At 29.2% G+C, this 22,073-nt stretch overlaps 1 protein-coding gene across 14 annotated transcripts in view; it reads right to left on the bottom strand.

Annotated features, from left to right (window-relative positions):
- Camkii (Calcium/calmodulin-dependent protein kinase II) overlaps positions 1 to 22,073 on the bottom strand; it is a 70,935-nt gene that overhangs the window by 22,837 nt on the left and 26,025 nt on the right. For 7 of the 14 annotated variants that reach the window (XM_070302809.1, XM_070302810.1, XM_070302814.1 and 4 more), the window contains exons 11-12: positions 10,645 to 10,734; positions 1,400 to 1,456 (exon numbers count right to left, since the gene is read on the bottom strand). In XM_070302809.1, coding sequence (XP_070158910.1) covers positions 1,400 to 1,456; positions 10,645 to 10,734 — 147 coding nt within the window. The remainder of the gene's footprint in view (positions 1 to 1,399; positions 1,457 to 10,644; positions 10,735 to 22,073) is intronic. The other 7 variants (XM_070302813.1, XM_070302815.1, XM_070302819.1 and 4 more) reach the window with 1 other exon arrangement.

Raw genomic sequence — 22,073 nt, 5'->3', positions numbered from 1 at the left:
TTACTAGCTTTTACGTGTCGCATTGCGATGTGAGAAAAAGATAATCTGTCTAAATCTTTATTTACAGAAGGTGTTCCACACATGTCCTCCTTCCATTTCCATATACACGTTTCATATCTTCCATGGCGAAGATCCGCAATCGCCGGTTGATAACAACCGATTAATTGCCGGTGAAAATTTTCCGTTATGAAGTATCTATGGAAATTGAATGAGAACATACAAAACGCGGTTTATAAACACTGAGCTAAACAGAAGCCAATAAGTCAATCATGATGCTAACATACAAAAAAGGTTTATATCTCAGAAAAAATGTTTATATCTCGGTTGAGCTTTCGACCTGTATTTATTAAGTTTTTTTTTATTCAATACGGTGTATCCTATCTACCATATAAATATTGAATGTTTTTTTTTTAATGTTGTTTATGTGTGTGCGTGTATATATATATATATATATACATAGGGTGTAACAGAGTGCCCGTATCAGCAGTTTTTTTGAGGAAACGCATTTTCGTGAAAAATGTTTCCTGCAAAAGTTGTAGAGCTCTAAGTGGCGCATTATATAATAACATTAGTATGACCTTGAATAGCATCGTCAAGGTTATATAAAAATCACTTTGAATTTTTTAAACGGAACCCCCTATTTTTCATTACATATTCTTGTAGCTTACCTCGAGAGCTTTTCAAAACACTGTAATAAAGTATCTTTTCGTTAAGTACTTTTTGAATTATTTTATATTTTAATCTGACATATTTTGATATGAAAAATAAAATATTTCGTAAAATATTCAGTTTTCGATAATCTTGCCGTAATACTTTTATGTACAGAATAATGAGACAAATCAATTAGTGCCAAAAAAAAAAAAAAAAAAAAAATTTGTTTAAAAAAAATACATTGTAAATAATTTTCTTAAAAACAATTATTTTTTTATGCTAATTGATTTGTCTCATTACTCTGTACATAAAAGTATTACGGTGAGATTATATAAAAACTAAATATTTTACGAGATATTTAATTTTTTATATCAAATAATATGTCAGATTCAAATATAAAATAACTCAAAAAGTACTTAATAAAAAGATACTTTATCATAGTGTTTTGGAAAGCTCTCGAGGTAAGCTACGAGAATATGAGAAATAGGGGATTCCATTAAAAAAATTCTAAATGATTTTTATATGATCTTGACGGTGCTATTCAAGCTCTACAATTTTTGCATGAAACATTTTTCACGAAAAACTGCTGATACGGACGCTCCGTTACACCTTGTATATATAAACACACACACACGCGCGCACACGCACACACATACACATACACACGCACGCTAGTTACATATGTAATATATAGAAAAAGAGACGTTGAAACGTCGAAACATTTCTGGGTCTCGAGAATTGACTTTACCTTCAGGTTCTTTGGCAATGACCGTGCTGCTCCGGTCGACGCCGCCCTTCTTATCCTCTGTACAACATACACACATACATGACGTATACGAATATGTAATAGTTCATTATTATATATACATATATAACGGCTAATATAATAATACGAGATATCGATAAAGCTAGGCATGACGAGAAGCTGTGCTTATCATTGTCGTTTTACCGACATGTATGTTAATATCGCGCTTTTTTATCAATAAAATTGCAGAAAAGTAAAGTTTTTTTGGGATCAAATATCTATTTATAAAGCCTGTATAAATTTTATTTGTGGATGTTATAAATCATATAAAATTTTCATAATAAGCTTCATATAATTTTTATTTCTAATTAATATATTTTTAATTAAAAAAAAAAAGATATATATATATATACATATTTATATATATAATATTAAAAATTTGAATTTTTTTTTGGGCGGTGTTCCGTTCGTCTACATTCCCGATTGCAACGGCTTCATCCGTCCATAATATTGTATTTTGCCAACAGCTTCGTTTGCCGACATTTCTGATTGTCTACAAAAGGATTATTTTACAAGCATTATCGCGCACATTTAATAATTAAAGATACGAACATACTTTTGCGCGCATGACCTTATTACGCACAAATATATCACACACGTAACTTTATTACACATATGCAGATTGCGTACATGATATTATTCGTATTTTTATAATTATTAGACGTATTCAATAATGCTCAATCGACCTTGTATGCAATCGGGAATATCGGCAAATGAAACTGTCGGCAAAATGTTGCGGGCAAATCGATGGAAAGCCGTTGGCAATCAGGAATGTAGGCAAAATGAGGAGCCTCCTCCAATATAATTTAAAATGTTATTATATTGTTATTTATATAATCTGTAAATATTAATCCTTCTTCTTCAATAACAAAGTTAGAAGAACAATGTTTCCCCATTGTCAATAGAGATGCCGAGTGAGGTTTCCAAAAATATTTCTATTCAAGTTTACTCTCTCTAATGATGCTTTGTGTCTTCATACAGGATTTTCATCATGACGAGAATATTTTTAATGCAAAACTAATAAGAATCAAGCGCGTAAGTTAGGCGCAACTAAGTTATCTACAAATTTTTTTCTTATCGTTTGGCCTATAAACTCGATTCCCATGGCTCGCAATCATATTAATAATAGTTTCGAATGGTCGAATAAGAAAGAACGAAATATTAACATTGACGATAACACGGATCACTCCACATTTTTTAAATATATCAAATGCCCCATATGTTCCATACCAACACATTATCATATGTTTCGTTGTTTATTTTTCGGAATAATTAAAATATAATAATGTTTTATATCAATGTTTTATATCAATGTTTTATATCAATGTTTTATATCGTGCAAAGATTCCGTGCTACATCATATATAAGTCAAACGGATAGATAAAAAAAACGCGTATTAATTAATGAATGTAATCACATTAATAGAAACACTTGGCAATATTCTTTAATCACGGACCGCAGATTTAATCACGAATTTAATAGGAATAATGAAATTTTGAACGAAGAGATTATTTTAAGTAAGAGATAGACGTAATATCGGAAATGTTGTTTATTAAGTGACAAAGAAATAATCTCAATCAACAAAATGACGAAATATTTACATTATACGCAACAACAGTAGAAAATTGTCGAATCCAGTAAAAATTAAATTAAGAGAAAATTTCACCCTTCTTTTTTTTTTTTCTTCCCACTACATGCGTTTGTAATCACTTGGTGAGTATTTTCTATACCTGTAGATATTTTTCTATTTAAGATTTTATAATAATTTTTCCCAGTTTTCACGATTTTTAATGTTGCGATTATATTTCGGAATAACCCCCGTCATCTTTTAACAATTGAATAATTTAACCGATAGAAGACTGAATGTGAAAATGGTTCAAAGAAAGGATCGAAGTATTCGATGTAATTGAAGAACATTTCTAGATAATTGTATCGTGCCTACTTACTGTGCTTGGTTCTTATCGCCTATCACTGTCTATCTGAATTTTTTGATATATTTGAAATATATAAGAGCCTTTTCGTGTTGCGTTATTTAAAAGAGAAAAATATGCAGAAGAATTTTTCGCGGTTACTTCGTGTATATATATACTGTCAAAATATGATTTCCCCCCCTTTCCATCCTCTCACTATATCGTAATCTCATCATTAGATTTAAATCTTCGTGAAAAGCCGTACGATGACAAGTAAGCGTGCAATAGTTTGGAAGATTGCGAGAAGCGCATCAACACACAAGACAAAAAAAAAAATTGGCAAGAAAAAACAAGCATAGTCCGATCTCCAATTGATTATTGTAATTATTGCGTAAGTGAATAATTTTTCAGTCGGCGGATTATGTGATCAAAGTGAGTGGATATAAAAGTGAAGGGAGAGAGAAAAAAAAAAGAGGAAGAAAGAAGGAAAGAGAGAGGGTAGAGGAAAGGGAGGAAGGCAGGGTAAAAAGGAGAAAGAGAGAAAGGGGAAAAAGAGAAAGAGGGAGAGAGAGAGAAACTCAGAACAGGGTAATATTAGAGAAGTGTCAAAAGGCAAAAAAAAAAAGAAACCAAAGGAAAAGAAACAAAAGTACAATAAGCCGATGTTCAAAAATCCATAACATCGGGTTAAGTATCAAGAATCAAGATCAGTCTGTGACGACAACGGAAAGTGACGTAGGTAATATGTGTGCGTATGATTTGTTGTGATTTTGAATCTACTGTAATGTGACGTGTCTAAAGGCATGTTTGTGCGACGATATCGGCAAGTTCAGAAAGCTCGAAGAAAGTGGAAAATATCGTTTCAGAATACGATCGCCCATGCGATCGTATCTCTCAAATGATATACATACATAGAAGAATCACGCAGAGAAAAGTACATAGAACATCGAACGTGAATTCGAGCCTCTATTATTTATCTTATTATACAATGCGATACCGGAAACTTTTTGAAATCAATTTCGCTCTGATCTGTAGAATCAGTTTTCCTGCGAAACTATACGATATTAATGGTGGTTCGATTTTCAATTAAAATTTTAATTAAATTCTTTAAATTGCTCGGAATAATATAGAAGATAATCTTCGGAGCTTTAAGTGAGACAATTGCACAATGTGAATTATATAGTAAAATAAATTATTAATATTATTAATCATAGAAAAATCTCCTGTTATCGTTTTTCATTTACCTTATTTTTATATATCCATAATATCCATTATTCTATTTGATTGTATAAAAAGAAGTTGTCTTACTCGATAGTACTTCTTTCTGTAAACCGTAATAGCATTAGCGATTTATTAAAATGACAATTTTTGTTATTGTTACTACCACGTGAATTTCTGAAAGTATCTTTTGCCGCCGATTTAAAAAATTCAGAACTATTCAAAATCTATATACACTTTTCCTCCCTGAGCGACTACTCTTTTTTTCATTTACAATCAAGACATTTAAACAATAAAAAGCAATTAATTTATCAATCTCTTAGCTGTTCATTTATTACATTTTGTCCCATCGCTCTGGTTCACACAATAAAACTGGGAGAAAAATCAGACTCAATCAATTAAAGAGTCCTACGTAGCTCGAAAATACGTAGCGGCAAAAAAAGAAAAGAAATATAAAATATTCAATACTCAGGAAATCGTGTGCATGCGTAAAGGGATATATGTAAATATTTATATGAGATGGGATCTAAACGTGCAAGATGTAATGATCGTGATATAGCAAAGAAACTCACAATTTTTGCGATCATATTTTTTTTTTTCGACGCTTGCAATTCAAAATTGAAATCATAAAGTTCGCTAAAAATGTTGGAAATTGCAAAGTGAAATATTGACAGAATATATATACAGGGTGTCCCATTTTAAAGGACCCACTCGAATATCTCAGAAACACTGCGTTAAATCGAAAAATGTTTCAAACAAAAGTATATCGAACTTGAGGGTTTATAGTTCGATGAATGAAGATGTGATTATAAGCTACGAAAAAACGTAAGGGCAAAAAAGTCAAGCTTCTTCTCGTGCTAATTATAATTTTGAGAAGCAAAAAATGAATATAAGCTGAAACGGAAAATGCAAATGGAAGCAGCGTGAGCCGAAGCGATCGCGATCATTAGTTGAAAAATCGACATAAAATAGAGAATGAATATAAATGTTGAAGAAAATATAGAAACATCGTGATTAATATTAGACAATTATATATGACAATATATACGTAGTATGTGTATTATAATCGTGCGCGCGCACACATACACAACACTTAATTTATGAGAGATTACAAACTTTTCAGCTTGTCTACAGCCTGAACAAATTCTCTATATCTAAATAATTTTAACTTCCACATTAGGTTTACAACAATGATAAAACTAATTTTTAATCATTCATTGCTTACAATTCTTGTATGACGCTGAAATATTATTACTATTTATATTATATTAATCTCGAAAGGCTACTTTCTCTCGCGCAAATGGGTTTTTCTATAAATATAATAATTCATAAAATGTTTTATTAAAAAATTTAGATAAGGCTTAATTCAAACGCGAAAATAACGTTGCAGCGAATTATTCGAAATGGATAGTCGATGGATGGAATTTAGCCATTCAAGATTAACTTATCGCGCAGCTATTTCTACTTGAACTATTCTATATGAATCTATATTTTTCAATATATTATATAAATAATAAGACAAAATATACAAACAGAGAAAATTGCGTTCAAATTTGCAAAACTACATCTACTAAATTGTGTGTTCACGATCGTCAATTATCCTTTTATATTAGATGGTATCGCGAGAAAGCGCTTTCTAATTACAATCGACCTTATTCATCTTACTTAATGATTAATGATCCGTACAATAATCGCTAAAAAAAGGATGCATTACGTTAACGAGAAAACTATGATAATGGTTGCAGATAGTGGTAGATTTTTATATCGGCACATTTATATATACCTACAGATTTGATACATATTACACATCGCCAATGAATTACTCTCGAAGAGAAAATGTAAGCGGAAATGAATTACTGGCATAACAGAAGCTCCAGATCGATGCGAAAGCTCGATGGTAACCGAGTGGAAAGTAACCGTAGATACGAAATCAATGAACTTTACATTCAATTTATGAATACGAAAAAATATGATCTACCATAAAACCAGAGCGACTTCTTTTTCCTTTTACAAAGTAACATATTTATATGTATATACCCAACACCCTGTGAAATGTGTAATGAATAAATAAACAATAAACGTGGACGATAATTTTTATAATATAAATTAATAGGTAAGTTAATTATTATAATATCAATGTTTCCTATGTAACTTTTTTGAAATGTGTATAATAAAATTTTAATCATGATATACACACATATAAATTGAAGATTTTATATATATATACATATACAGGGTGTAACAGAGCGCCCGTATCAGCAGTTTTTTGAGGAAACAACGCATTTTCGTGAAAAATGTTTCATGCAAAAGTTGTAGAGCTCCAAGTGGCGCATTATATAATAACATTAGTATGACCTTGAATAGCATCGTCAAGGTTATATAAAAATCACTTTGAATTTTTTAAATGGAACCCCCTATTTTTCATTACATATTCTTGCAGCTTATCTTGAGAGCTTTCCAAAACACTATAATAAAGTATCTTTTCATTAAGTACTTTTTGAATTATTTTATATTTTAAAATCTGACATATTTTGATATAAAAAATAAAAAATTTCGTAAAATATTCAGTTTTCGATAATCTTACCGTAATACTTTTATGTACAGAATAATGAGACAAATCAATTAGTGGGAAAAGAAAAAGTTTAAAAAATACATTGTAAATAATTTTCTTAAAAACAATTATTTGCTATGCTAATTGATTTGTCTCATTACTCTGTACATAAAAGTATGATTATCGAAAATTAAATATTTTACGAGATATTTAATTTTTTACATCAAAATATGTCAGATTAAAATATAAAATAACTTAAAAAGTATTTAATGAGAAAAAAATACTTTATTATATAGTGTTTTGGAAAGCTATCGAGATAAGCTACAAGAATATGTAATGAAAAATATGAGGTTCCGTTTAAAAAATTTAAAGTGATTTTTATATGACCTTGGCGGTGCTATTCAAGATCATACTAATATTATTATATACTTGGAGCTCTACAATTTTTGCATGAAACATTTTTCACGAAAATGCATTGTTTCCTCAAAAAAAAAAAACGGCTGATACGGGCGCTCTGTTACACCCTGTATATACTTTTTAATAAACAATGAGCGATTTTGACCTCCTTAAGATCAACCGGAAATCATTTGGGGAAGGCTATGTAAAGATATCTACTTAAATTGTTTTATTAATTATTAATTATTATTATTATTATAAAATTATTGTTTGTTTCTCGAATAACTAGCAGTATTTTGCTAATCCTATACTCGTCACGAATACTTTTACGTTCGAAGATAGCTCTCGATCAAACAATCAGAAAATAAAAATCAAACAAAAATTAAAAAAACTCTTTTATGTTTATAATATATGGTATATCGTCGTTACGAATGTCTTTACACTTGAAAATAAAATATTTTTTTATAAAGACAAAAAGCTGATGTAAAAATGTAAATAAGATAAAATATTATTTCCCCATTTTTATCATAGTTCTTACAAGTTAATAAGCTTAAAATTATTAAATGATAATAGTAATATTAAAAATCGATGCATATTAAAAATATATTATCAATTATAGTTGTTAAAAATCAATTATATATATAACTGAAGTTGTATATATATATTATAATAAATTATGTATTAAATGTCTTATTCTTCATTTATACGCATAGGTATCTTCGCTGAACTTTGAAGAACATACAATCAGGTATTTTTTTTTTTTCTTCAAAAAATGCGAATGAATAAAAGAGAAATAAAATGCAAAAAAAAAAAAAAGAGATCAATCTTGGCTGTAAATGTATAGCGAACTTTATCTATAATGATACTATATATAAGAGTAAGTCAAAAAGTGTAAAGGGATTTTTTTGTTTCCCTGAACAGATAACTGACTCCTCTCTATGATTTATCATAATTTCAAAATGTCTTTATGTGTTCAGAATGGTTTGTTGTTTAGCTCTCTTCGATTGTGATTTTATATCAATTTACAATGAGCGCTCTTTATTGTTTAATTGTAAAGAGGAAATGCGAGTAGTAATATGTTTTTTTAGGAGTTGTCCAAGTCGCAACAAAATCTTTGAGGGAATAGAATGTTTTAAAAATAATCATATTTTTATCTACCCGAATACTCTTTATTTCAGACAGAATCTTGAATATTTTAATGATTTATCCACTTATAGATTTCGCTGTTACTTTAGACAACTCACACCACACTCTACCGTTGCATTTTGCAAATAATATCTGCAGGTTTCACTCTCTCTCTCTCTCTCTCTGAACGAAGAAAACGTACTGTTCAAATTTCTTCTTTGATACAGTTAAACAACGGAAAACACACGTTTTAAATTAACATGAAATTACAATAAAAGAGAGCTGAATAATAAACAACCGCTTTATACAGAAATATTTTAAAAAGTAAAACGACCAAAAGTATATCTCAGAAATATATCACAAATTAAAATATACTTGATATTATTCTTATAAGATATTAAAACATCGATTTGAAGAAGCATTCAACACAAATGTGACGTAAAAATTTCGTAACAAAATAAAATGTCTTCTGTAATGCTTAATTTCATGTAATCGATGTAAATGTTTATTTTATGATTTTAAATCATTTCTTGTTTCAAATAAGAATAAATTTCGATTGTTTTTCCTGCAGCTGATAAATTTTTTTCGTATATGTATACGTGATTGGAGAACAGACGATGAAGCGCAGAGTGGAAATAGCAGGATCGGGGAATAAGCAACTTAATTACTCTAAATATTAACCAACGATCAACGTGAGAACAAAAAGAATCTTTAATCTTAATCATGTCTTTAATGAAGAATTAATATGTGCGCGTGTTTCTTCCATTTATATGCACTAAAAATGAAATCATTTCTCAAAGTTGCTGCTTTATAAAGATGGTATCTATTCGTTACAACGAATAAAAAAAAAAAAACCCCAAAAATGATCGATTCAATTAAATCGAGTATTCTTCGTGCAGACACGTAAAGAGCTTGATGCAATATAATTTTTTACGTTTAAATGAAATTACGTTGCTGCTTAATTCGATTCGTTAATATGAGTATTCAGTGTCTTAATTTTTTTTTTTTTTATTTTAAATAGTTTTAATAACTTTTCTTTTTAGCAAATTAATTATTTTAATATTATCTCATAAAATTGAGCTAAATTAAAAATTCATCATTCATCAAATACAATATAAACAATAACATCCAAAAGTGACAAAACGCAGCTTGATCTTTGCTCAGCTATGTGCTCAATTTAATAAGGCTCAGCTATGACATAAGTAGAGAGAAACTAGATTCTACCTAAATAAATATATATTTTCAGATTTTAAAACGTTCATACATTAATCATGGATTACTATGCAGATATCAAGCTGCTTTGTCTGTTTGTACTCGAATTTCTTATTAAATTCTCTTAACAAATTTGCGATAAAGAGGCCACGTACGTTGGTATACGTCGTGTATAATTGTTGGGGAATTAAAAACTTGTTATTATTTCGCTTCGCGTAGTCGCGACGTCGACAACATCGATGTAATCGCTGTCATAATTTAATTCGAGTTTTCGAACACGCATAAAGCTGACGTGCTTTAACACTAGATGCCAATCGGCTCTAAACAAGTGTTCGTTACGGCAACCGAAATTGAGAAACGTCAACGATATTATGTATGGGAAATAATTCACCTACTTCCCCCTCCCTCCCTCCCCCCCGTATAAATGTTTCCAAATATTTTCGCGTGAGAAAGTTTTATATATTTATTCGATACGAAAGTCGGCTCATCCGATTCTAATTACACTTGAAACTTGTAAACGAACATAATCTTCAAAATCGATTTATCCTCTTGTCTTCCGCACTGCCAAATTGTAATTGGTCCGTTAATAAAGTACAGCTGGATAATTGTCGCTAAGAAAACTTGGCGCAACTTTTGATCAGGAAAACAAAGATACAGAGAGAGAGAGAGAGCGAGAGAGAGAGAGAAAGAAAGGGAAAAAGAGAGAGAAAGAGAGAGAGAGAGAGAGAAAGAGATAGACAGACGCGGAGCATAAAAAAGAGCCGGGACTTTCCTACCTTTAATGTCATCGTCTTCGATCGTTGTGCTGCTATCAGTGGATTCCTTCACTTGAGAGCCATCGCCCTTCTTCGTGATGATGCTTCGACCTGGAGTGCGTAGAGCGTTTCAGTAAGTCGGCATCGGAAAAATAAAAATGGAAGAAAGATGTTGATATACGTATATATATATATACATTCAAAAATAATTTTTTTTCTCTCTCTTTGATACATACTTTACCTACTACCTCTCTAACATCATTGTTCTATTACATGCACTACGCGCGCGTGCGCGTTAGGTATATGTATCTATGTGTGCGTGTATAGAACAATGATATGTATGAGGTAGGAATCGAAGAGAGAGAGAGAAAAAAAAAAGACAAAAGCGAGAACAGAAAGAAAAAAAAAAGAGCACAACATTGTAAAATATTGGGATTGATTTTGAAGAATACGGGCCAAAACACGGACGAAAGAAAGGGGTTGGATCCACTACTACCGGTGAATTCATTCTTGGATATTCATTTAAATCCGTGTTTGGAATGCGTTTCCAATGAAACGATCCATAAATCGATTTCTCGATTTAGAAAAAGCTATCCGTATATTATCGCTGACATTTAATATTTAAACATGGAGAAGATATTGCAAGCGACATTCCATCTTAATGTGACAAAAAGCAAAAGTTCAAAAAAGTAAAGAAGCAAATTTGTCTCAGATATCGCACAAATATCAATTTATAACTATACTATAACTCTAAAAGAAAGGAAAATAGTGAAAGAAAGAAACAGAAAGAGATTTCTTTTTACAAGAGACGGAAAGGGGAAGAGAGAGAGAGAGAGGAGGAGGAGGAAGAGAGGAGGGGGACAGGGGAGACAAAATTCTTTTTTCTAGAAATTTTATCTTTATAATATTTCAAAGTAGCATTTCTCAGGAATCGAAAGAGATCGCCATAACATTCGAAGCGTTAATTATATAGAAATGTGCCCTCTATAATATATGTCAAAAGGAAAATGATCCGTGCTGTGTGTAAGTTTTTGACAACTTTTATCAAAGCGTAATCAGCAAATGGAATGCTTCTTTTATAATATTACGATTTATTGTAGTAATCTTTTGTGCTCTCAACGTGCGGTAATTAAAATGGATGTATATTTTGCATATACATATATAAATAATAAGTTCCTAAGCAAACACATACGTACAAAATGAATGTAAATAATTTTATAAATAAAACGCAATAATGATCGAGCGACTTCAAAATCATTAAAAATTGAAACATAAACACACGCTGCATCGGATGAAATGTGATGGAAATGATCATTCCAAAGAGAGAGAGAGAGAGAGAGAGAGAGAGAGAAACGAATTGTAGAGAAAGAAAAGCGTTGAAACGAATGCAATCATGCTGTACTTCGTAACAAATTGTGTTTATTTCGAGATTTTTACAACTTCTATTGAGATGCAATTGTATTTTGTAGGTATATATTATTAGTCTCTCTAATCCATCACCAAAAAAATATTCTTCGTTAATCTAATGAGAGAAATTACGATATCTTTAGAATTCTAAGAAGATGTGTATTAGATAAGTAGATATTACTAATATTTCGAAAAAGCAATTATATATTTCTTATACTAAAATCAGAACTCTTTGAACATATTAGATATAGATAAGTAGGAAGAAACATAAACGGATGCCGGCAACATGCCGGATACATGCAACAAAATAAATTGCTTAAATATTATTTATATCGACTTGTTATTAAAAAATACATATTTTTTAGATATGAAGAATATATATATATAAATTAATATAGAATATTTTGTTCCAGTTATGTTTGTAATAAAAACCATATTTGCAGAAAGAGGAAACAAAGCAAACACACAAAAGAATATAAAATTAAAGTTGATCATAAAAATAAAACATAAATTTTCATTGAAAAATAAAGATAAATAAAATACGAACAGAAAAAGCAATAGAGAGAAAGAGAAAAGAGAGCAACATATATACGTAATTAATGCAGAATTACCCTGATGAAAAAATATTCTCTTGAAATTATAATAAATTTATTAAAAATGCAAATAAAAATAATTAAGTAATAATTTATTTTACTTCAATATGAATCAGAATTTTCACAATAATATTGTATGTACATATACAGGTGAGTCATAAATATGTTTTGAAACTTCGTAAGCGTGTTCCTGGATAAAAAGTATAAACAAATATTTATATATGATCATTAGGCCGAAAATGCTTCGTTATTGAAATAATTGGCACAATAGATTTTATAATAACTGAGTTTTTTAGATTTGATCAAGCTACGCGGTAACGTCACGACGCTAAGTATACATTTCTTTTTACCTCTGCGAGGCTTTTTGCGATTCTTTCTTTCCACGATATTGTGTCTCTAGAGTGTTTTGATTTTGGGATGATGTTTGTTTAGCAGCACATACTACTATGATCTATTGAAAGAAAGGGTTTTAATGTAAGCTATACTTGAATACAGTAAGAGGCAACGTATCTACAATCAAGTTAGTATGCTTGAGACAGTTCAACCGAGCAATATTAGTATTGATTGATTAATTTACTCGATAATAGTATAGAAAATATTTTCATTTAAAGAAATGAGTGATATTCATCTCACGTGCGGTGAAATACAATATCTATTTATGTCCATTATTTCGATAACGAAACATTTTCGGCCTAATGTTCATAAGAACATTTGTTCATACTTTTTATCCGCTCACCAAGTTTTAAAACAGACTTATGACTCACCCTGTATAATACAGAGTATATGATAAAAAAGGATTAGAGAGAGATAAATTAAGGGGATAGGACACGTATGGAATTTTGGACGGAGGTTAAAGATGGGAAAAGGAGAGAGAGAGAAAGATAAGGTGATAATAAATGCTTGAAGGAGATTAGGAAAAGACTGAAGAGATGAGAAGTTATCGAGATGAGAGGAGAAAAGAAAAAAGTTGCTTAGAGAGAAAGGAGCGAGTAGCATGAAAAAGAGAAGAAGGAATGTCAAAGTACGAAATTATAGAGAAAAAAGAGGCAGAGAGAGACGAGAGATGAAGAAAGTTCGTAGAACCCAGATATAATAAATACTACGATAATATACGTTTAACATGAATCCGAAATTTTTTATACGAAATAGAATAGTTCTACATATTGCCCAGTGCTTCCAAAAATTAAATAGTAAATATGGGAATAACTTTCAAACATCAGGCAACGTTCAGCAGATCTCGCTTTGTGCAAAAAATTGAAAAAAAAAAACCTATGTGTAGTTGTATAATTATAAATATTATTTCGCACTGAAAAACGCATCAAGTAACGCGGAGTGAATCTCATTTTGCGTAGAAAATAGCATATTCACGTAAAACTTTTTCCTCGTCTGTATATTTACTTTCCAATTTCTAGCATTCTTGAACTTCTTATAAAAAGATCCGTGTGTTTATTTAAAAAAGTCACTTTTTTATCAAACTTAATTTACTTAATCATTGATTAACTTACGGGGCAAAAAATTTGAAATTATGTCATTGATCGTCTTATAAGTTAATCAACGATTAAATTAATCGCAGTTTGATAAAAGTGATCCTAAATGTGTGTTTTTGTGTGTAAGTAGTAATATATTCATATAAACTGTTCAATATATAAAATTTTTTATTGCTTATTTATATATAAATCTTGCTTTTCATGCATCTTCATTTGTTAATAACTTTCTAATGAACAGCGACTAAAATCATCTAGGAAAAAAGTCCATATATAATCAATTATGAATATATTTGAAGGTTTTAGATAAACTTTATAAAATATATAGTATTATAATAGTGTGAAGTGGATATAAAATATAAATTTGACATAATAATACCGTTTAGCTTAATTAATCTTTATCTAGTAACATTGATTTGATAGAGTTAAGTTACATTGTATTAAGTTTTAATTCATTCTCTTATTTTTGAGAACTTATTATATTTTTGAATTTATTATATTTCCACTTTTCTAGATTTTCCTTGATCTCATTCTCTTTCCTTGCCCTTACATTTTTTTTTTATCCAACTGATTCCTTCTCTCTTTTCCCTTAATAATTGAACCATTCTTGTACTGTTTTTTATTTCTATGATACAATTTGCTGTTAAATGCTACACACAAGTTCTTTTCCTATTATTCGCGCCAAAATTTATTTTGAAATTCTTTATTTCTACATCTGATCCTCGTAATAATTTTTTAATTGTATATCTGTTTTTGAGTTTCTATATCTCTTTCAAACCACTTCAATGCCTACTTCTATCTCAGACATTCCATTTCTACGAAAATACATTTTTCTATCTGCTTCTTATTTATTTTTTCCCCTTATTTTTCTCTATTCCCCTAAAATATTCTTTCAGTATATTATTACTTAAATTCTCTGTAATTTTTTCCTCAAATTTAATTGCTCATTTACCTATTTCTATTCTCAAAAGCTCTCTTTTTATTCCTTTCCTGAAAATGTATCTTGGTATGTTCCGATCTAAATTTAGCGACTATCTCATAAATTTATTCCGGCACCTTTCCACTGGCTCGTATCCTTTCCATCTCCAAATTTCTGTTCCATACATTAAGATACCCTTAACCGAGTAATCAAATATCCATAAATTTTTAAAGTTTCTGACAAATTTTCTTTGCCCTATGTCCCCATACTTTTTTCATAATGCAGCCTTTCAATCTTTATAGACTTTTTAATCGTCTTTTTGATATGTTTATCTGCGTTATCTTGTACGCAACGTAAAATATTTGATTATATATAGACATTCTCCGGGATATTTTTTGGATGTTATTTAGGATCATAATTGACGACATATATCAAGATGCAGATGTTACACTAACGTAAACATTCACTAAAAAGATAGGGCTACGACATTAAAAAAAAATACCTAATAAAAATTAGAATTGTTGAGATGAAACATAAATAGCATTTTTATCCGACATCGCGCTTTTTTGTCGAAATAAAATTTTATTCTAGTCGAAAACTGCCACGAATCGATCGTCCCTCATGATTAATGTCATCGATTGTATCGTGTGTCGTTTCTTGTAATCGAAGACCTGTAGATACGCGGCATATCGTTCATCGCTCGGTTCCTGCTTTATTATCAAGAATTGAGTAAAAACAAAAAAAAAAATTCAGATGTGGAATGGAGTACGTTGAGTTTGCACCTCCGACCCACTATGCGCACTGCGGTCGTCCATTGTCAAAAAAAGAAAAATTGGTCATAGATAATAGATTAATATGGAAAAAAAGAAATATACATATACATATAAATATATATATATATATATATATATATATATATATATATATATATACATATATGTACATATATATATTAGAGAAAGAAAGAGAGGGAGAGAGAGATTTTTATTTGTCGATTACAATTGCTCGTGTTCTCTCAAGAGAAAGCATTGACAGATGCAAATGATGGCTAGTTCAGGAATTTATGGATACATGAATTCGCCGGAAGCCAGTTCAGGTTGTGTACGCGCGTTTTGGGATTTATAAATCTACATGTAATTCGCGCGGTTTATAGGATTCATAAATCCTGTAATTCGCGCGATTCTGCTATTCATATAGATAAAAATACGCACGGTCTAAAATACATAAATTTACACATTGCCAAAGAGATTCGTGGCCGTGAGAAAAATGCAACATATATAAATTTTGATTTAGTCATTTGTGCAATGACCCCGAAAAGCATCATGTAGATTGAACTAGCATAAAACTTGCATCGTTAACTGATCAATAAGTACATGTTAAAACCTTATAACTTTTGTTTTATTCGTATATATATATACATATATATATCAACTATATATTTTATACGTGTGTGGGACAACAATACACCAAATCAATTAAGTGGGAAAACTGGTAAATATAAGAGCCAAGGTGCGTATTGGTGCGCAAATTTATTATTGTTAAATTTTAGTGTAATAAATGTGTATTAAAATTATACATTCTGGAGCGTTTTTTTGGTCCATTTTCAGCATGGATATAAAAATATATAGAGATTACATCGGAATTTTAAAACTTGAATATTTGTTGTTGTAGTGAAATTAAAAATTTTTGCCATACGTATATCCGTCGGTGTTTTTACAACATAATATAAATGTTTACATTACATATTTAAAATATACATTTATTATTAAAATTTAATAATAATAAGTTCGCGCACCAATATCCGCGCCTTAGTTTTTATTTGCTAATTTTCCTATTTAATTGTTAGTACTCTGAATCTATTACCGTTATTACAGCAGATCAATCTCATACGAAATTATAATGCTTTATATATCGTATCTGTTATCGTAGATGCGGTATATCTTGCAAGGATAAATTTATTTTATTATACAAGACGCGCGCAAAACACGCAATTGTTTTTACAGATATTTCCTTAAAAGTCATAATATTTCGCAATGTGTGACGGACATAAGATGAAATTATCTCGCCATCAAAATAATTTTCTTTAACATATATCCATAAGAGAGAGATCGACGTAAGTAGGTATCGCTTCGGAGAGAACATGAGCAACTAGGATGTATAGTTATGTAGTAATTCGGATTATAATGAATGAGCCTGCGAGTTTCCCTCGACGATTGATGATCGTTTGCGAAGAGGATCCGAAATCTACGACTACATACCCAAAAGTATACGCTGTGAGATCTAATTGTGAAATGTGATTGTTGCTAACTATCATGAAACTTTCGTAATAATATATGAGTACCATAATTTTCAAGAACTTCCGGAAATTATATGGAATCAATGTGTAATGATTCACTTTGCGAAAATTGTATGCCAATTCCGTATGTCTGTTTTAAATCACAGTCGATGCAAGCGTATGAAATTTAAATAAAATTTAAATATTTATATGTATACATTTGATAACGCGATTTTTATATTTTTAAAATCTCATATTTAATTTCCAGACTATTAAAATATAATCTTGAATTTTTTTACGCCATCATGGCGTGTTTTTTATTTTATTAACGTGAGTCACTGAAGTCATGATATTATTTTCCAAATATTAAATTTGTCGATACTTTCGAGAGTCGTTAATTTATTTTTTGCGAGACTTTCTCGATCAAGGGGGCATAAAAATCAAGTCGAGATAAACAAACCATCAATCTTCTCGATTTGTATTTCGCTCGGAGTTTGTCGCGAGGCTTTTAAAAAATTTCCATAATAACGATGTACCAATAAGTTTCGAAAATAATAATCTTTTTTCCAAAACAAAAAGTGCATTCAAGACAGGGAATAAATTGGCGTGGCGAGGAAGAAAAGTTGAAAGAACTTCGAGTTTGAGAGTCGACTCAAGGCGATGAAATAAATTTAATTAAAATTCAAGTTCTCGTGCTTTGGTGAGAAAGAGAAGGGAGAAGAGTAGAATGAGAAAGCTTAAAATGTGAGGACAAAGAGTTAATTGTTTCTCAGTTTTGCTTGAACAAAGGATTTGGACAGAATATACAACAAGGCGTGCGAAAAAGAACAGCCGTTATGTAAATAAAAACGATATCATTTCACTCGAGAACAATTTTCCATTTTTATGAGATATAAAATCAAATATCGGGAAAATATCCAATAAAAACGTGATAGAAAGACTTAAAGTATAAAAAAGTTATATAAAATGCGAATTATATCGTAGATCAATAAAGACGAATTCTTATGACAAATATAATTTTTTTTGATATAACGCATGCATTAATAATTGGATTATATAAATCTTCAAAAAAATTTTGCTGGTATCCTCTTTGTTAGAAGATTGAAAGATAAATATAGTGTTGTATAAAAAAAGAACTGAATTTAATAAAATGTCAAAGTTCTCAATCGAGATATTTTATGCATAAACTCCATGATTAAAGTTTAACAAAAATTATAGTATATATTATACATAAACCGGTATTCTCGTAGTCCGTTCTTATATTTAAGATCGTCTTAAGATCCCATTCAACCAATGAAATGGCCGCATAGCAACTTAAAACCGTACTTAAGATGATCTTAAATATAAGAACGGACTAAATATATGAATACCGGACGTACTCTTCTTGTTCTCAATCGTAACAAGATACAGAGACATTTCGAAGATATTCTGTGATGGATAGCTGAATTGATTTCGTTTGTGTCGCGTTTTCAATCCATTTCTTCGACAAGTCAAAAACGGAAATCAATTTTTATCTCGATAAAAAAATAAAAATTTTGTATTTTTTTTTTTCGTAAATGTCGCAACAACAAATCTGTGAATCTATTGTTCAGAAATCGCGTCAAAATTAATTATCCGAAGTATCGAAACCTTGGAAATGCGTGAGCATGTTCTTGCAATATAATTAAAGGTATAAAAAGATATATATATATATGTGTGTGTGTGTGTGTGTGTGTGTGTGTGTGTGTGTGTGTGTGTGTGTATACTTTGACACTGATTATATATTAAGAGATAAAACACACATGTTGTACAGATACATATTACATGTGTAGCATTGAATCTACAAAATGCAAGATACTCAGCTACTTGTCAATCTAAAAAAGGAAAGGGAGTGGAAGATGGGAATCAAGGCATATTCTAAAAATATCATCTTATTGTTAGATGGTAATATCATATATATATATATATATATATATATATATATGTACATATACAATATATATGTGTATCTGTATAACTGCATATGTCGTACATAATGCGGCATATTATTTGTCGAACATCTATTACGAATGTAGAACGAGCCCGTATTTACTTATGCTAGTCGAGCAAATAAGAACGATATGTGTGCGTGTATGTGTATGTCTATGTGAATGTTTATTACAATATAATCCATATTCGTATTCATCTCTTAAAATGACAATTCAATTTTTTTTATTTTTAAGAAATTCTAAAGCAACTGTGCTGCATAAACTTGCAAACTGTTCTAGTCTTTTATCTTATTATTTTATTATAATTTAACAGAATTTAACTAGTTTCTTTTTATACATTTATTTTAAATATTTAAATTTTGATATTCGTTTCATGTAAATATATAAAACAGATTGTATAAGTAATTTATTGATATTTTTCTATTGATTCATAAATATCAGATGCTTATTGTTGGGACGAATAAAAATCAGAAAAAGCATAATCTTCTGCTTTAAATTTAGAGCTGTGCTGAATCCGTCAATCAATAATCTCCAAATTTTAATATGACAAAAACATTTTTTAAATAAATATGATAATAAATATGATACATTGTATATGGCAACTTTTTAAATAATGATAAATATTATATAATATAAGAAAAAAAGTTATAAATAAAAAAAGAAGAATATTATATGATTTTTAATATAATTGAGTTTTTTATACAATTAATTATATTAAAACTTAAATATGTAAACCATATAGCTTTTATTATTGTTCAAAATTAAGATCAAAAATATTTTCAATGTTCTTACTTATTTAAAAATTGTAGAAAAACAGAAAATGTATTAATTATAAAGATAAAGAAAATGAACAATTTTCGGAAATTATTCGTCCGATTATACAAAAATAGTTGACGTTAATAAAATGCATAGTTATTCGTAAAAATATTTCGCTGATGAATATCGTAGTAGTCTGAGTTTTCATATAAATCCTTTGAAAATTCTCGCGTTTTACAGAGATCTTTTTCTATTTCAGGATAAAAATTATTTGTATTTGCAATAAATCTAATTTTCGAAATTTATATTCTTGCACATAACACAATAATAAAATGAAAAATTAGAATAATATAAGATAAATGTTTACTTTTACATACACAGCGATGTTCCAAATACTTTTGGTTGATAGAAATATGTTATCAAGTCCATAATCTTAAGTTTTTTTTTTTTTTTTAAAGATTTTAGCTGTGACTCATTGTTTGTCAAATTCATGCAGAACGAGATTCGAACGTAGACTAATAATAAAAAATTCAATATCTCGAACACATTTTATGAGTATTGCTATCCATATTATACATACATACTTAAACAAATGCACAATTCCTTATAGGGTGTTTAAAAATATCAAAAGTTGTAGTAAAAAGTAAATATACATATAGACAAGGACGAGGGTCCACATAAGTTTGCAACTTTCCGTGCGAAGCAAGGTCTCCATTCCACATTGTTTGATATAAAATAAGGTTTATATATATTGAAGATTATGTATTAAGGGTAAGACATAAATATATGCGAGATTTTTAGAGATTAAATCCAATTTAATTAAATTTGTCTTAAGTTGATGAAGGTACAAATCAAGAGATGATGCCTATTCCCTGTCCATATATATTTATTTTTTACCTTTAATAATAATACTTTATGTTCAGGTTAAGTCTTTCAAGTAAATCTATGTTACGAGAAACATTCGAATACCCGAACTTTTATTTACTCATAACTTTTTAAGAAATAATAAGTGACAATTAAAACTTTTGAAAGTTATTTACAACTTGTCAATTACTTACTGTCAGGGACTTTGACAACATTTGTCAGCCAAAAGTCATATGTACATATATATATATCTCCCTGCCTATGTAAAGATAAATATTTATTTAAATAATTATTATTTTATGTGTGTGTGTGTGTTGCGTTATATTAATTTAATTTTTTAAATCTTGGTTGTTTATTTTTTTTTAATTATTATTAATTCTCATGTATATAACAAGATAAATTTATAAACCAAAGTTATTGTTAATCAACATTGTTGCAGCACGCTTTATGACGAGCACATCGAATTGATTGATTATTCTCTACGCTGATTTTCATTTGAATTCAAACTTAATAATAAAACCAATATGTTTCATGAAACTGGAAACCATATGATATCCGATGCAATTTGACTATCAATTACATGGCGATTAATTTGTAAAAATTTAATTTTTGTATATTAGTTATAATACATTTATATTTAAGGTCAACAGTAATAAATTCGAAATCTTTTGCAGAGTTATAAAAATTTAATCTGCGTCAATAATCTTGTCTTTTAATTTATAAATCGATAACTAGTTATATAGTCAATTTTTGATAAAAATAAATGTGTTATATATTTAAATTATACGGACATTTTATTATTAATTTTATTTCTCTATATAAGATGCTATTATTACAAGTTTTAAAAAAATATATTTATTAATACAATTAAATAAATTCTTTTATAAATAAATAATAATTTCTTGAACAAACGATAAAATTTGTTCATGAAAACATTTAGATGTGTGCGTCAATTTTATAATTATTCGAATGTTATTGAATTACTCAGAAATTTACCAAATGTTATTACGATTTTTACAATATCCGCAATATAATAAATGAATATATATACAGCGATTAAGAGAAAATATTTCGACGGCGATAATGATGTACCTAGTTTGTACCAAACAATTATTTGCCTGATTTATATCGAGTAGCGACATGATAACAATGATGATTAAATGAAAGGGGGGGGGGGAAACTGCT

This window comes from Polyergus mexicanus, unplaced genomic scaffold (assembly GCF_030449975.1).
Source record: "Polyergus mexicanus isolate NDT 795.1 unplaced genomic scaffold, iyPolMexi1.0 SCAF_10, whole genome shotgun sequence".
Classification (NCBI taxonomy): Eukaryota; Metazoa; Arthropoda; class Insecta; order Hymenoptera; family Formicidae; genus Polyergus; species Polyergus mexicanus.
The sequence above is the reverse complement of the archived record's forward strand: the minus strand, read 5'-3'. Positions and strand labels throughout refer to the sequence as shown.